Source organism: Salmo trutta, chromosome 16, assembly GCF_901001165.1.
Source record: "Salmo trutta chromosome 16, fSalTru1.1, whole genome shotgun sequence".
In the NCBI taxonomy this organism is placed as follows: domain Eukaryota; kingdom Metazoa; phylum Chordata; class Actinopteri; order Salmoniformes; family Salmonidae; genus Salmo; species Salmo trutta.
The window spans coordinates 24,804,170-24,822,688 of NC_042972.1; the positions used below are offsets into that span (position 1 = coordinate 24,804,170).

The following is an 18,519-nucleotide window of genomic DNA, read 5'->3' on the forward strand; positions in this document are numbered from 1 at the left end:
ATTGAAGGAAGAGCGAGATTTAGATCTCAAACGGCAGATATGAGTGGTGTAGCAGTAAAGCGGGAGGAGACTGTCAGCAGTGCTCTTGTCTCACTGGAAGCTGGTGAAGATACCGGGGCCGGTACAGATTGTGCACTTGCAATTGTGCCAGTTCAAGTAAAGGTGGCAAATGGAAGCAAGTCTGTGTTAACCTATGCGTTTCTTGATTCTGGTAGCTCTGCAACATTTTGTACGGAGAGACTCATGAGGCAGCTGAATGCTAAATGCAGTGAGACTGAAATTCTGCTACGCACAATGGGGCAGGAGAGTCCTACCAAGAGCTTTGAGATATCTGGATTAGAGATTGGCAACGTGGAAGGCAACACATTTCTTGCATTACCAAAGGTCTACACCCAAAATAAGATCCCAGTGACAAGAGAGAACATTCCCACTCAGAAAGATCTCAAAAGGTGGCCATACCTGAAAGAGGTTCAGTTGAAGGAAATTGATGCCGACGTCGAACTCCTGATTGGCGTAAATGCTCCAAAGGCAATGGAACCCTGGCAAATCATAAATAGCCAAGGCAACGGACCGTATGCAGTGAAAACCATCTTTGGATGGGTGATGAACGGTCCTCTTAACAATTCTACCATGGCAGAAGAATCTGGATGTCCTACGGTGATGGCCAATCGTATCTCAATGGCCGACCTGGGGGTTCTTCTTGTAAATCAATACAACCATGACTTCCCTGAGAGAGGGTATGAAGAGAAAAGTGAAATGTCAGCTGAGGATCGTAAGTTTATGGAGATAGTATCAAGCTCCATAACCCTCAAAGACCGTCACTACTACTTACCGTTGCCCTTTCGCAACAAACAGGTAGTCCTGCCGAACAATCGTGACATGGCAAAGCAGCGGGCTCTAAATATCATCAGGAAGTTTAAGAAGGATGAAGGTTATGCTGCAGAGTACAAAGGCTTCATGGAAGAGATGATAACAAAAGGTTATGCCGAGAAGGTACCACAAGAACAGCTTCTCAGAAAGAAAGGCAAGGTATGGTACATACCACACCATGGCGTTCACCATAAGCGCAAAGGAACAATACGAGTGGTGTTTGACTGTTCATCATCCTATAAAGGTACATCTCTTAACAGTGAACTCCTTCAAGGCCCTGACCTGGCAAACACGCTTATAGGAGTCTTGCTAAGATTTCGGCAAGAGCACATTGCCATTATGGCAGACATCGAAGGAATGTTCCATCAAGTACGTGTCCATGAAGATGACTTAGACTTCCTGCGATTCCTATGGTGGCCGGATGGTGACACTAACAAAAGATTGGAGGAGTACAGAATGACAGTACATCTTTTCGGTGCTATATCCTCTCCAAGTTGTGCAAATTTTGCACTACGAAAGACTGCAGAAGACAACTGTGAGAGGTACGATGAAGAGGTGATTCAAACAGTCAAGTCCAACTTCTACGTTGATGACTGCCTCAAGTCAGTGGCCACAGAAGAACAAGCCATAGCTCTCACAAAAAACCTCATGGATGTGTGCTCTCAGGGTGGGTTCAAATTGACCAAGTGGGTCGGCAACAGCCGTGCTGTGCTGGCTTCTATCCCTGATGAACACAAAGCCAAGCAGATAAAAGAACTGGACCTGGACAGAGAAAAGCTGCCTGTTGAAAGAGCACTTGGAATCCGATGGAACATTGAAAGAGATGTGTTTACCTTCCGAGTCATTGTCAAGAACAGACCCCTTACAAGAAGAGGTATTCTCTCTACTGTCAGCTCTGTTTATGATCCATTAGGTTTCCTCGCCCCATTCGTATTAAAGGCAAAGCAAATTCTTCAAGTGCTCTGCAAGCTAAAGTGTGGATGGGACGAAGTCATCCCCGAAGAACACTCTATTTCATGGAAGAGATGGCTCTCAGAGCTAGACCAGCTTTCCAGATTCCAGATAGACAGGTGTATGATGCCTGAGAACTTTGGTCAAGTCAAGACCGCACAGCTGCATCACTTCGGTGACGCAAGTGAGCAAGGTTATGGCACGGCAAGCTACCTTAGGTTCACAAACGGTATGGGAAAGGTCCACATTGCATTCATACTGGGGAAATCAAGGGTCACTCCACTCAAGCAGATGACGATCCCCAGACTGGAACTTGCTGCAGCAACATTGGCAGTGAGAGTGGACAGGATGTTAAGGTTGGAGCTCCAGATTGAACTTGAGGAGTCAACTTTCTGGACAGACAGCCAGTCTGTGCTAAAATACATCCGCAACGATACCAAGAGATTCCATACCTTTGTGGCTAATAGGGTTGCTATGATCTGTGACCTATCGAAAGCAAAACAGTGGAGGTATTTGAACTCCAAACACAACCCAGCCGATGGTGCTTCAAGAGGATTACATGTTGAAATTTTCCTGAACTCAAAGAGATGGCGCAAAGGACCAGAATTCCTGGAGAAAACAGAAACACAATGGCCAAAAGTCCCCGGGGAGCTTGGCTCCATCCCTTCGGATGACCCAGAGGTGAGAAAAGACGTCATCGTAAACAGTATATGTGTGGAAGAAAAGAGTCCGACCAGCAAACTGATTGAGTACTATTCAACATGGAACAGCTTGAAGAAAGCAGTTGCCTGGATGCTGAAACTGAAGAGACTTCTTCTACAGTTAAGCCAGAAAAGGAAAGTTCTCACACAAACTGATCCAGGTTCAGATCAGAGTCTGACAAACTCACTGAAGGAACAAATTGACAAGTTCAAACTGACATTTGGAAAAGAAAGTCTGTCTGTGGATGACCTAGATGAAGCAGAAAAGGCCATCATTCGATTTGAGCAACGACAGCACTTTAAACAAGAAATTGCACTAGTTGTGAAAGGAAAACAATGTGCCAAGAGAAATGGCTCAATCTGTAAGCTTGATCCAATTGTTGACAATGGCATTCTGAGAGTGGGAGGAAGGTTAAGCAAAGCTGCTATGCCTACGGAACTAAAGAATCCTATGATCCTACCCAAAGACTCCTACATCTCCAGACTGATCTTACTCCACATCCATGAGCAGGTTGGCCACTCTGGGAGAGGTCACATGCTTTCTAGACTTCGCCAGCGATATTGGATACCCTGTGCCAACTCCTTAGCAAGGAAGATCCTTAAGAGCTGTGTCTTCTGCAGGCGGATGCAAGCTAGAGCTGGAGAACAGAAGATAGCCGACCTTCCACAAGATCGGGTGTCACTTGATTTGCCGCCTTTCACCCATGTGGGCATAGATTACTTCGGCCCCATAGAGGTGAAGCGAGGCCACGTTCATGTGAAGCGGTATGGTGTGATCTTTACTTGCCTTGTGAGTCGAGCTGTCCATCTAGAAGTTGCTAGTTATCTGGATACTGATTCCTGTATCAATGCCCTGCGCAGGTTCATCTGTCGAAGGGGCCCAGTCACAAGTATCAGAACAGTCAATGGCACCAACTTTGTTGGAACACACAGAGAGCTAGGAGAAGCTCTGAAAGAGCTGGATCACAACAAGATTCAAAATGAATTACTGAAGGAAGGAGTGACATGGTCATTCAATCCTCCTTCTGGAGCCCACCATGGGGGGGTATGGGAGAGGTTGATCCGACTAGTGAAAAAGATCCTCTATTCAGTCCTTAAAGAGCAAGTACTGGATGATGAGGCTTTGCAGACAGCCTTGTGTGAAGTTGAGGCGATCATGAACGACAGACCAATCACAACTGTAACAAATGACCCTAATGATCTAGAACCCCTGACTCCGAACCATCTGCTTCATCTGAAAGCAAAGCCAGTCCTGCCACCAGGACTATTCCAGAGAAGCGACCTATACTCACGAAGGAGATGGAAGCAAGTACAATATATTACCGACCTCTTCTGGAAGAGATGGATCAGGGAGTATCTTCCACTTATGCAGGAGCGGAACAAGTGGACCAAAACTAAGAGAAACTTTAGTCCTGGTGACCTTGTGGTCATCGTCGACGACACCGCCCCTAGGAACTCTTGGCTAATGGGGCGTGTGGTGGAGGCTTTGCCAGGGGCCAAAGGTCTTGTCCGGAGCGTCATGGTTAAGACCAAGACCAATATCTTACAGAGACCTATCAATAAACTCTGTCTGCTCCTGGAGGCGGCGGAGTGAGACACACACACACACACACACACACACACACACACACACACACACACACACACACACACATACACAGTGCTCCATCTTTGAATCACGTGCACCTCTGATTCGTTGATGTTGTACTCTTACATTCTTTGATGTCGTAGTCATACATTTTTTGGACGTCATACTCTTGACATTTTTGGAAGTTGAACACCTGAACACTTCAACTCAGACTGAGATCTACGGACTATTTTCCTATATGGCACCTTGTATATTTGTATATAGCTATGAACTGTAATGGTGCTCTGGTATTGAATGTTTTGTGTATTGGCTCTACGTTTGATATTAAGTAATTGTTGTCCACTCAGTGCAGTTAACAATCAGGGGCCGGTATGTTAGAGCCGATTTGGACATATTTGTATAAAAGACAGAACATTCAGAGCTCCATGTATATTTGTGTAAATATGAATGTATATGATGAAATATTAGGTACGTACCTTTATGATTTATATTTACCTGATTGAGATGTATTCACTTGTTGTTAGTGTAACTTAGTTTTTGTTCCCCCCTCTTGCCCATTCATTGTACTGCAGTAAGTGTGTTAGGATAAAAGCAGGAAGTTGGGCCTTTGGGGGGAGGAGTCCTTGCTAGACGCGGGAGCGGTATAGTTTTTTGACCATACAGACATACAGACATACAGACAGGTCATATTGTGTATTTTCCATATCAAGTAACCTATGTTTTAAGTTGATTGGATATTCATTTTCCTGTTAGATATAAGAAGAATAAACATTTTTGTTGCACCATATCCCTGGATCACATTGAATGTTTGGCTTTTTGGAAACCTTGAGTGTGGACTGTATGCGTACCAAACAACCCCGCTTCAGGCTTGGGCAGTGGCTATGGTAAAGAGGAAAGGAAGCCACTACATGGTATATTTGAGAATAAACGTGTGGTGGCGAGCTGCATGGGTGTCAAATTGGTTTGTCATTTGATATTGTTTTTTAATTTTTTAATTTTATTTCTCCTTTATTTAACCCGGTAGGCTAGTTGAGAACAAGTTCTCATTTACAACTGCGACCTGGCCAAGATAAAGCAAAGCAGTGCAACACAAACAATAACACAGAGTTACACATGGAATAAAAAAACATACAGTCAATAATACAATAGAAAAAGTCTATAAACAGCGTGTGCAAATGAGGTAGGATAAGGGAGGTAAGGCAATAAATATAGCAATTAAACACTGGAGTGATAGATGTGCAGAAGATGAATGTGCAAGTAGAGATACTGGGGTGCAAAGGAGCAAAATAAATAACAGTATGGGGATGAGGCAGTTGGATGGGCTATTTAAAGATTGGCTATGTACATGTGCAGTGATCTGTGAGCTGCTCCGACAGCTGGTGCTTAAGGTTATTGACAGAGATATGAGTCTCCAGCTTCAGTGATTATTTTGCAGTTTGTTCCAGCCATTGGTAGCAGAGAACTGGAAGGAAAGAGGGCCAAAGGAGGAATTGGCTTTGGGGGTGAACAGTGAAATATACCGTTGAAGTTTACATACATTTAGGTTGGAGTCATTAAAACTCGTTTTTCAACCACTCCACAAATGTCTTGTTAACAAACTATAGTTTTGGCAAGTCAGTTAGGACATCTACTTTTGTGCATCTGATAGGCTAATTGACATCATTTGAGTCAATTGGAGGTGTACCTGTGGATGTATTTCAAGGCCTACCTTCAAACTCAGTGCCTCTTTGCTTGACATCGTGGGAAAATCAAAAGAAATCAGCCAAGACCTCAGAAAAATAATTGTAGACCTCCACAAGTCTGGTTCATTGATGGGAGCAATTTCCAAACTCCTGAAGGTACCACATTCATCTGTACAAACAATAGTACGCAAGTATAAACACCAGGAGACGTGTTCTGTCTCCTAGAGATGAACGTACTTTGGTGCAAAAAGTGCAAATCAATCCCAGAACAACAGCAAAGGACCTTGTGAAGATGCTGGAGCAAACAGGTACAAAAGTATCTATATCCACAGTAAAACGAGTCCTATATCGAAATAACCTGAATGGCCACTCAGCAAGGAAGAAGCCACTGCTCCAAAACTGCCATACAAAAGCCAGACTACGGTTTGCAACTGCACATGGGGACAAAGATTATACTTTTTGGAGAAATGTCCTATGGTCTGATGAAACAAAAATAGAACTGTTTGGCCATAATGACCATCATTATATTTGGAGGAAAAAGGGGGAGGATTGCAAGCCGAAGAACACCATCCCAACCGTTAAGCTTGGGGGTAGCAGCATCATGTTGTGGGGGTGCTTTGCTACAGGAGGGACTGGTGCACTTAAAAAAATAGATGGCATCATGAGGCATGGAAATTATGTGGATATATTGAAGCAACATCTCAAGACATCAGTCAGGAAGTTAAAGCTTGGTCGCAAATGACCCCAAGCATACTTCCAAAGTTGGGTCAAAATAGCTTAAGGACAACAAAGTCAAGGTATTGGAGTGGCCATCACAAAGCCCTGACCTCAATCCTATATACAATTTGTGTGCAGAATTGAAAAAGCATGTGCAAGCAAGGAGGCCTACAAACCTGACTCAGTTACACCAGCTCTGTCAGGAGGAATGGGCCAAAACTTATTGTGGGAAGGTTGTGGAAAGTTACCAAAACGTTTGACTCAAGTTAAACAATTTAAAGGCAATGCTACCAAATACTAATTGAGTGTATGTAAACTTCTGACCCACTGGGAATATGATGAAAGAAATAATAATTATTATGCTCACATTTCACATTCTTAATATAAAGTGGTGATCCTAACTGGCCTAAGACAGGGAATTTGTACTAGGATTAAATGTCAGGAAATGTGAAAAACAGTTTAAATGTATTTGGCTAAGGTGTATGTAAAGTTCTGACTTCACCTGTACCTACTGGAGCGCGTGCTACGGGTGGGTGCTGCTATGGTGACCAGTGACCTGAGATAAGGCAGTGTTTTACCTAGCAAAGACTTGTAGATTACCTTGAGCCAGTGGGTTTGGCGACAAATATGAAGCGAGGGCCAGCCAACGAGAGCATACAGGTCGCAGTGGTGGGTAGTATATGGGGCTTTGCTGACAAAATGGATGGCATTGTGAAAGACTACATCCAATTTGCTGAGTATAGTGTTGGAGGCTATTTTGTAAAGGACAACGTCAAGGATCGGTAGTTTAGTCAGTTTTACGAGGGTATGTTTGCAGCATGAGTGAAGGATGCTTTGTTGCGAAATAGGAAGCCGATTCTAGGTTTAATTTTGGATTGGAGATGCTTAATGTGAGTCTGGAAGGAGAGGCAAGCGGTTGAAGAGCATGCATTTAGTTTTACTTGCATTTAAGAGCAGTTGGAGGCCACGGAAGAAGAGTTGTACAGCATTGAAGCTCGTCTGGAGGTTAATTAACACAGTGTCCAAAGAAGGGCCAGAAGTATCCAGAATGGTGTTGTCTGCGTAGAGGTGGATCAGAGAATCACCAGCAGCAAGAGTGACATCATTGATGTATACAGAGAAGAGTTGGCCCGATAATTGAACCCTGTGGCAGCCCCATAGAGAATGCCAGAGGTCCGGACAACAGTTCCTCCGATTTGACACACAGAACTCTGTCTGAGAAGTAGTTGGTGAACCAGGCGAGGCAGTCATTTGAGAAACCAAGGCTGTTGAGTCTGCCGATAAGAATGTGGTGATTGACAGAGTCGAAAGCCTTGGCCAGGTCAATGAATACAGCTGCACAGTATTGTCTCTTATCGATGGTGGTTATGATATCGTTTAGGACCTTGAGCGTGGCTGAGGTGCACCCATGACCAGCTCGGAAACCAGATTGCATAACGGAGAAGGTACGGTGGGATTCGAAATGGTCGGTGATCTGTTTGCTAACTTGACTTTTGAAGACCTTAGAAAGGCAGGGTAGGATAGATATAGGTCTATATTAGTTTGGGTCTAGAGTGTCTCCCCCTTTGAAGAGGGGGATGACCGCTACAGCTTTCCAATCTTTGGGCATCTCAGACGATACGAAAGGGAGGTTTAACAGGCTAGTAATAGGGGTTGCAACAATTTCTGCGGATAATTTTAGAAAGACAGGGTCCAGATTGTCTAGCCCGACTGATTTGTAGGGGTCCAGATTTTGCAGCTCTTTCAGAACATCAGCTATCTGGATTTGGGTGAAGGAGAAATGGGGGAGGCTTGGGCAAGTTGCTGCAGGGGGTGCAGGGCGGTTGACCGGGGTAGGGGGAGCCAGGTGGAAAGCAAGGCCAGCCGTAGAAAAATGCTTATTGAAATTCTCAATTATCGTGTATTAATCAGTGGTGACAGTGTTTCCTAGCCTCAGTGCAGTGGGCAGCTGGGAGTAGGTGCTCTTATTCTCCATGGTCTTTACATGGTCCCAAAACGTTTTGGAGTTTGTGCTACAGAATGCACATTCCTGTTTGAAAAAGCTAGCCTTTGCTTTCTTAACTGCCTGTCAGTGGTTCCTAACTGAAAATGTGCATATCGCGGGGGCTATTCGATGCTAATGCAATACGCCACAGGATGTTTTCGTGCTGGTCAAGGGCAGTCAGGTCTGGAGTAAACCAAGGGCTATATCTGTTCCTGGTTCTACATTTTTTGAATGGGGCATGCTTATTTAAGATGGTGAGGAAAGCACTTTTAAAGAATAACCAGGCATCCTCTACTGACGGAATGAGGTCAATATCCTTCCAGGATACCCGGGCCAGGTCGATTAGAAAGGCCTGCTCGCTGAAGTGTTTTAGGGAGCGTTTGACAGTGATGAAGGGTGTTTGCTTAACCGCAGACCCATTACGGATGCAGGCAATGAGGCAGTGATCGCTGAGATCCTGGTTGAAGACAGCAGAGACGTATTTGGAGGGCAGGTTGGTTAGGATGATATCTATGAGGGTGCCCGTGTTTACGGATTTGGGGTTGTACCTGGTAGGTTCATTGATAAATTGTGTGAGATTGAGGGCATCAAGCTTAGATTGTAGGATGGCCGCGGTGTTAAGCATGTCCCAGTTTATGTCACCTAACAGCATGAGCTCTGAAGATAGATGGGGGGCAATCAATTCACATATGGTGTCCAGGGCACAGCTGGGGGCAGAAGGTGGTCTATAGCAAGCAGCAACGAGGAGAGACTTGTTTCTGGAAAGGTGGATTTTTAAAAGTAGAAGCTCAAATTGTTTGGGCACAGACCTGGACAGTAAGACAGAACTCTGCAGGCTATCTCTGCAGTAGATTGGAAGTCAACCACCTTTGGCAGTTCTATCTTGTCAGGGAATGTTATAGTTAGGGATGGAAATTTCAGGTTTTTTTGTCTTCCTAAGCCACGATTCAGACATGGCTCGGACATCCGGGTTGGCAGAGTGTGCTAAAGCAGTGAATAAAACAAACTTAAGGAGGAGGCTTCTAATGTCAACATGCATGAAACCAAGGCTTTTACGGTTACAGAAGTCAACAAATGAGAGCGCCTGGGGAATGGGAGTGGAGCTAGACACTGCAGGGCCTGGGTTAACCTCTACATCACCAGAGGAGCAGAGTCGAATAAGGGTACGGCTAAAGGCTATAAGAACTGGTCCTCTAGTACGTTCGGAACAGAGAGTGAAAGGAGCAGGTTTCTGGTCACTGTAGAATAGATTCAAGGCATAATGTACAGACAGATGTGAATACAGTGGAGGTAAACCTAGGCATTGAGTGATGATGAGAATGATATTGTCTCTAGAAACATCATTATTTTACCATTAGTTCACCATGTATTCTCCTGGCTGTATGAGAAGGTGCTTGAGGGGACATACAGTACATAGAGCAAATGGGCACCCTCTTCCCTATTTAGTGCACTAGCTCTGGTCAGAAGTAGTACACTATATAGGGTATGAAGACTATGACACTGGTGGTAACTTACCCCTGGCAGGGTCTTCTGCTCGTGGAGGGCATTCTGAGCTTTCAGGGACGACTCTCTGGTACAGTAGGTTAGGAAGGCACAGCCTGAGAGAGAGAACAGAGAGGGCAGAGAGATGGTAAAGAAGTGTTAGCATACTGGGACAAACACTGAGAGACAGCAACTGGAGGAGGAGACCACTCAAAACCATCACAGAGAAAAGCCAAAAACAACACAAACAGCCGTCCCCTGAGTATGAGAGGAAGAGAGAGAGAGAGAGAGAAAGAGAGAGAGAGAGAGCGAGCTCCACACACACAGCAAGCCTGCAGCTAAATAATTATATCTCTGTGTGCACAGATCTGTGTTCTTGCTTTAAAGACAACCGTTTAGTTTTGCTTACGAAAACTACTTACTCTACAGTATATATGCAAAACAATTTACTTTCCCTATTGCCAGTTCTTATATAGCAGAGATTTGGAAACGTGTGAAAGCTAATCTAGCTACAGTAGCTACTTTCTTCCATAACATGTCAAATCTGATGTGGCTCTCCCTCTCTCTCTCTCCCTGCCAGTCTAAGTCTGCGGTTATCCAGTCGTCCATCGGTGTGTGTCAGTCCTCACTTTGCTGTGACAAGGCAGACATTTCCCTGACAGCCTCTCTCTCCGCTCTATATGTTCCCACAATCCCTTGTTTCCTTAGCACCTGGCTGACGTGAGGGGGCTGCCAGAGAAATGCCAGGGACTCAGGCAAACGAGGAGATACCTCAGAAACATGTCACTCACACAGGCCCCCTTGACAGAAAGCCTATGTAGCGCTGTCATAAGGCTGACATAGTATGAGCTATGTCAGCTAAGGGGAATCTTATTTAGAACTGTCCAACTTCTGACTGTAAATGTTATTATTGAGACCCTCTATGTACAAATATATACGTAACACAAGAAACCATGGAACCATATTCAGAGGACATTTGAAAACATTATGCAAACATTCAAGTAACATCCCTACTCGTAGACCTCTAAAATCTTGCTTGCATCCCAAATAGCATCATATTCCCTATTAAGTACATTACTATGGGCCTTGGTTAAATATTGGATGGTCAGTCCTTGCATCCGTAGCTCTGTCTATGAATTTAAGAGTGGTTACATTTCTCCAACCCCATCCATTTTTACATTTAGCAGCCACTATTATCCAGAGAAACTTACAGGAGCAATTGGGGTTAAGTACCTTTCTCAAAGGCACATTGACAGATTTTTCACCTAGTTGGCTCAGGGATTCAAACCAGCAACCTTTCAGTTATTGGCCCAACACTCTTATCCACTAGGCTACCTGCCATTCCTCAGCTTTTTAACGAAACAGGGGCGGGGAGAACACTATGTTATTGTTTCAACTGCTGATTGCCGTTTTAAGGCTGCTGTATGGTTATGGTTGGAGGCATGTCCAACCCACGGTGCCATCTTGAATTAGGCTGCAGGCCCATTATTTCAAGTAAGTATCTGAAAGGGTGAGGGTTACACAGCAGCCCAAGCAGCCACGCAAAATGAGAGGCACAAATCTGCGCAATTAGCTGTTCGATTTCCATACACCCAATTGTGTTGATACGGCCATTTATCAAGTTTCAAGTTTTTATCACACACACACACACACAGACAGACGCAACACTCAACAAATGCCCCAGTCATCATTATTGTCAGGCTCAGCCCTGCGCTTGCTGTGTCTGACTCTAGCTGGCTAAAACTAGTGTAGCGACCCTGTTTCTGAGTTATGACATTCTCTTATTGTTTTGTTGGTGCTCATTACCAGTCATTTAGGTTTAGCAGGGTCCAGCAGGCCAATCCCCCTGATGTGGAATAGCAGGGGGTGGGGGGGTTGGTCACCTACAACCATATAGTAGCCTGTGAAGGGTTTAGGAATTGTCATGACTGGCCTGTGAGGATCGTTACAGTGGATCACAGTTCTACAGAGACATCTCTCCCTCCCGCAGACAGGGAGAGGTATGGAGGTGGGGGGCTTTTATGACCTCACGCCCATCGTAAATTATAAGGCAGCAGCCCAACTCAATTCTATTCTCTAATGTGAGAGACTGGAATGTCTGTGTGCCTTAGGAAGAGTTTATAGTCCAAAACTACAGAACATCAAATAAATGGACTTTGGGACAATATATTTCATCAGCCAAAATGGTGGTAACAATGATGGATGGAATATGAAAATGTATGTCTATGTTATTAAAAGTTAAATGAGGATGTTATAATGAAAACATTGTAACTTGAAGAGTTTTCAGAATGTATATGTGATGTTTAGATACTTTATGTTGGGTAGAGAATATCCAGATGAAAGAGGATGTTTTGGTGACGATAAGACTGTGATTTTAGCTGTCTAAAAGAGATTATAGTAAATCCTAATACCTTGCTTTGTAATGAGCTACGCCCCAGGGAACCCAGAGACCATGCCATTAAGACGGAAACGCCCCTTGTGACCCAAAGGTATAAAACATGTGAGTTAAGAATTCACATACCAGACTAAGTTTACAATGCGCTGCAGCCAAGGTTTATGACTAGTCATGATGCCGGAACGCAACACGAGGTTGAAGACAAAGAAAATCTCTGAACAATCAAGTTCATGGCAGAGTAGCTTTTCTAAGTACTGTATATAGGAAGGTGAATTTAAGCAGGACCCTCCGGCTATTCTTTACAAATCACTGGGTGTCTACACAGCCCTCCTACCCATGCTGTGAGCGTCGACACGGCTGATTTGCCGTCCTGAGAAGACCACTCTCACAGAACGAGTGCAAGGAAACAGACGACTTAGAGAAATGACATTGTGACATCGTGTGAACAATCAGAGATTTACACCTGAAGACAAAAGAACAAGGCGTCAGCCAAACCTTTCTCACTAAGCGGAACTCAGCCCACAAATAGATACCCAACGGAGACCTTCAACACGTAAATACATGCATTACACTTTTTATCCATAAGAGCGGCAGTTCGGGGCAAGGTGTTAGGGCTAAAACTAAGCATAGTTTACAAATGTATCCAAGTGTTGAATTTCTCTCTTACTCTTTCTCTATCTCTTTAAATTTCTGTCTTGTGTAACACGTGTCATATTGTGTTGGTCCGCTAGGGACCTGTTGTCATTGTATTAAGTTCTAATCAATAGCCTAGACTGTTTGTGTATGTGTATCTTATGTTATCATTTAGCTTGTTAATAAATAAATAATCAACTCAATTTGTATGGTACAGAATGCTTTAGTGAGACCCGGGTTTGTTCAGATTTAAGAATTATGCAACATTCAGAATGAGACTGATGAGGAAATTCATTAATTTGTGACTACTATGAAATCGATATTCTGATATTCTTTGAGTTAAATGGGGAAACGGTAGCTCATTAAACAACATTTTCCCATGGTTCCCCAGGATACTGAGTTAATGGTTGCCTGATTAATTCACGTAATTATGAACATAGTTAATTATATGATAAATAGCATGTCATCACATTAACGATATTACGTCATGACAGAATAAACCGTTTGATTTGAGAGCTTGATCCAATGTCCTGAATATTCGTTTATTCAGGACATTGGTCATTACACAAGTTTCATGTTTCAAGTTTTATTGTCACGTGCACAAGTACAGTGAAATGCCTTTCTAGCAAGCTCTTTCCCAACACTGCAGTAATCAATATCAGTAGTAAAAAATATTATACTATAAAGTAAGGTAAAGTAGAACAAAAACACAAGAAATTTAAATAAGAAGAACATGAGAAAGCAAGTAAGCTATATACAGGGTCAGTTCCAGGGTCAGTGCCAATACCATATTTCAAATGTGCAGGGATACAGGAGTGGTAGGGGTCGATTTGTATAGGGGTAAGGTAACTAGGCATCAGGATATATGATAAACAGAGTAGCAGCAGCATATACTGTACACTCAGTATACAAAACATTAGGAACACCTTCTTAATATTGAGTTGCGCCACCCCCCTCCCCTTTTGCCCCTCAGAACAGCCTCAATTCGTCAGGGCATGGACTCTAAAAGATGTCAAACATGGCCCATGTTGATTCCAATGCTTCCAACAGTTGTGTCAAGTTGGCTGGATGTCCTTTGGGTTGTGGACCATTCTTGATACACAGGGGAAACTGTTGAGCGTGAAAAACCCAGTGGCATTGCAGTTCTTGACACAAACCAGTGCGCCTGGCACCTACTACCGTACCCTGTTCAAAGGAACTTAAATATCTTGTCCTTCCCATTCACCGTCTAAATGGCATACAAACAATCCAGGGGCGGCAGGTAGCCTAGTGGTTAGATTGTTGGGCCAGTAACTGAAATGTTGGTGGATTGAATCCCTGAGCTGACAAGGTAAAAATCTGGTGTTCTGCTCCTGAACAAGGCAGGCTGTCATTATAAATATTAATTTGTTCTTAACTAACTTGCCTCGTTAAATAAAAGTACAAAAAATTAAATGTCTCATCCCCTTCATCTTCACTGATTGAAGTGGGTTCTTAGGGATAGCCCCCTTTTTTTCATTGTTTGCCTAAATGACATACCCAAATCTAACTGCCTGTAGCTCAGGCCCTGAAACAAGGATGTGCATATTCTTGGTACCATTTGAAAGGAAACACTTTGTAGTTTGTGGAAATGTGAATTGATTGTAGGAGAATATAACACAATAGATCTTTTAGAAGAAAATACAAAGAAAAAAACAACCTTTTTATCACCATCTTTGAAATGCAATAGAAAGGTCTCACTTCTAGCCATCACTCTGGTAGTAATTCCAATGGTGTCCACAAGATGACTGGCAGCAGTGTATGTGCAACGTTTCAGACAGATAACTTGAAGTATGAGCGAGCTACATGACCTTTAGTGTGAAGTCACCCAAATACATTTGGGCAAATCGTGGAGATATTTGCATTCATATTACATTTTTCTGCAAGAATATCATCAAATCTCTATACTTGGAATTTGATTTAGCTTTTTCAGTATTAGTAGCCATATTATAAGTTCAACATTTGCAAAACAACCAGTTTTCATAACTTCATAACTCTGAGTATTCTTATAATTTTTGTCCAAAATGAAAAGGCATGCTGTCGTACAGTAGCTACATTTTACGACAGATACATGGTTTCCCAGCTCATTGGCTATCTAGCTAGCTTTGTTTGACTCCGATTGGTGCTTTTTTGAGTCATTCAAGTGAAGACCGCCCGCGTCATCGGCGTGCCATGAAGGCGTTTGTCACGGCTGTCGAAAGGAACGAACCAAAGTGCAGTGTGGTTGTAGTTCCACATTTTATTTAATCCGTGAAACTTTGCAATACATAAATAACTGAATATGACAAAGCAACAAACCGTGACTCAGAGAGAAACAAACACTGCTCAAAATATAATAACCCACAAAACCCAGGGAGAAAACCCCCTACTTAAATATGATATCCAATTAGAGACAACGAGGACCAGCTGCCTCCAATTGGAGATCAACCCAAAAACCCCAACATAGAAATAGAAAAACTAGAACTTAAACAGAAATTGAAAACATAGACAAACCACCCAAAACACTCCCTGTCACGCCCTGACCTACTCTAGAAAATGACATCTTACTAGGGTCAGGACGTGACAGTACCCCCCCCCCCCCCAAAGGTGCAGACTCCGAATGCAACATAAAACAACAAAAGAAACCACAAAACAAAAGGGAGGGTAGGGAGGGAGGGTGATAATTGTCTATGGCAGCTCAAATGCAGTCCACATAACCTCAACCTCCAGCAGAGGAGGCGGCTCCGGTTCGGGGCGTAATCCCCGCTCCACCCGCTGATCCCTCTGCTTTAGTACCACCGGACCGTGGATCGTCGCTGGAGGTTCTGGGCTGCGGGCCGCCGCTGGAGGTTCTGGGCTGCGGTCCGCCGCTGGAGGTTCTGGGCAGCGGGCCGCCGCTGGAGACTCCGGGCTGCGGGCCGCCGCTGGAGGTTCTGGACTGTGGGCTGTCTCAGGAGGTTCCGGACTGTGGGCCGTCACTGCAGGCTCCGTGCCATGGATCATCACTACAGGTTCCGCGCCATGGATCATCACTGGATGCTTCACGCCATGGATCATCTCTACAGGCTCCGGGTCATGGATCATCCCTACAGGCTTCTTGCCATGGATTATCCCTACAGGCTCCGGGCCATGGATCATCCCTACAGGCTTCTTGCCATGGATCATCTCTACATGCTTCGGACCATAGATCATCACTGGAGGCTTCATTCGTGGAGCTGGAATAGGTCTCACCGGACTAGGGAACGTCGCTGGGAGTTCTGGACTAGGGAACGTCTCTAGGAGTTCTGGACTAGGGAACGTTGCTGGATGCTTCCTTCGTGGAGCTGGAATAGGTCTCACCGGACTAGGGAACATCGCTGGAGGTTGCGGACTGGAGACCGTTGCCGGAGGCCAGGTGCGCAGAGCAGGCACATGGTATACTGGGTCGTGGAGGCGCACTGGAGATCTGGAGCTTATGGCTGGCACAACCCGTCCTGGCTGGATACCCCCCGTAGCCCGACAAGTGCGAGACGTTGTGACAGGTCGCACAGGTTTGTGTTGGCGAACCGTGCGTAGAGCTGGCGCAGGATAACCTGGGCCGAAGAGACACATCGGAGACCAGGAACGCTGAGCAGGCATACTCCTTCCTGGCTGAATGCCAACTCTAGCAAGGCACCTGTGAGGAGCTTGCACCAAGCGCACCGGGCTGTAGCTGCACACTGGCGACACAGTGCGTACCTCAGCATAACATGGTGCTTGCTTGATCACTCGCCCCCCACAGTAAGCATGGGGAGTTGGCACAGGTCTTCAACCTGACTCTGCCAATCTCCCTGTGTGCCCCCCCCAAAGTTTTTTGGGGGCTGCCTCTCGCACTTGCCTCGCCGTTGGTATCGTGCCTCCACCTGCTTCCCCGGCAGGCTGTTGTATCTCTCCAATACCTGCTCCCAAGTCCAGTCTATCCTTTCCTCCAACTCCTCTAGCGACCAGGATGCCATCTCCTCCCGGGCACACTGCTTAATCCAGTCCTCCTGCCCACGCAGCTTGGTCCTTTGATGGTGGGTTATTCTGTCACGGCTGTCGAAAGGAGCGGACCAAAGTGCAGCGTGGTTGTAGTTCCACATTTTATTTAATCTGTGAAACTTTGCAATACATAAATAACTGAATATGACAAAACAACAAACCGTGACGCAGAGAGAAACAAACACTACTCAAAATATAATAACCCACAAAACCCAGGAAGAAAACCCCCTACTTAAATACGAGGACCAGCTGCCTCCAATTGGAGATCAACCCAAAAACCCCAACATAGAAATAGAAAAACTAGAACTTAAACATAGAAATAGAAAACAGACAAACCACCCAAAGCACCCCCTGACCTACTCTACTATAGAAAATGACATCTTACTAGGTCAGGATGTGACAGCGTTGCTCTCTGACCAAATATGGTGTCCTATAGAATATGGTGTCCTATAGGATATACTACACCCCTAATGATATAGTGAAGTCTTGTTACGTTCTAGGATCTCTGAGGAATTACATATGAACGTGATTTGACTGTGATTTTCACAGATTCCTTTCTTTGCAAATTGAACGAGTGGAAATACAAAATCGATCGTACATGCTATATGGATCTTTTTAGGATATGAAAAAGGATGATAAAGCAGAGCAAGATTTCAGAATGTAAGTACACATTTCACCTTCAGAGGTGAATTTATCAAACCTATCACGGTGAAAAAAGTGTTTGGTTGTTAAGAGGTTTTCTCAAAAAATAGCATGGCATTTTTTTCTCGCAGTAATAGCTACTGTAAATTGGACAGTGCAGTTATATTAACAAGAATTTAAGCTTTCAGCCGACATTTGTTGTTTCTCTAAAATCTGCGATGGTGACACAAGGCGCTGCATGATTTACAACTGTCCCATTGACGGGATGCCGATCCCTAAGAAGTTTAAGAAGTGAATAAGGGATCATAGCTTTCACCTGAATTCACCTGGTCAGTCTATGTCACGGAAAGAGCAGATGTCCTTAATGTTTTGTATACTCAGTGTATGATGATTGTATGTGAGTGTGTGTGCCTGTGTGTTGAGTCAGTATGAATGTGTGTGTGAGCAAATTAAGTGTGTGTGTGTGTGTGAGTGTGCATGAGTGTGTGGAGTCCTGTGAGTCAATACAAATAAAATGGTCAATGCAGATAGTCCATGTAGCCATTTTGTTTGCTATTTAGCGGTCTTATGACTTGGGGATAGAAGCTGTTCAGGAGTCTGTTGGTGTCAGACTTGTTGCTCTGGTACCGCTTGCCATGCGGAAGCAGAGAGAACAGTCTATGGCTTGGGTGGCTTGAGTCTTACATTTTTTTCCTGGCCTTCCTTTCACACTGCCTGGTATATATAAATATTTTTTAATTGAACCTTTATTTAACTAGGCAATTCAGTTAAGAACAAATTCTTATTTACAACGACGGCCTACCCCGGCCAAACCCGGATGAGGCTGGGTCAATTGTGCGCAGCCCAATGGGACTCCCAATCACGGCCGGATGTGATAC

General features: G+C 44.4%; 1 protein-coding gene across 9 annotated transcripts in view; it reads right to left on the minus strand.

The window, feature by feature from the left end:
* LOC115150378 (CUGBP Elav-like family member 4) overlaps positions 1-18,519 on the minus strand; it is a 135,995-nt gene that overhangs the window by 88,462 nt on the left and 29,014 nt on the right. For all 9 annotated transcript variants that reach the window (XM_029693612.1, XM_029693605.1, XM_029693602.1 and 6 more), the window contains exon 2: positions 10,009-10,091. In XM_029693612.1, coding sequence (XP_029549472.1) covers positions 10,009-10,091 — 83 coding nt within the window. The remainder of the gene's footprint in view (positions 1-10,008; positions 10,092-18,519) is intronic.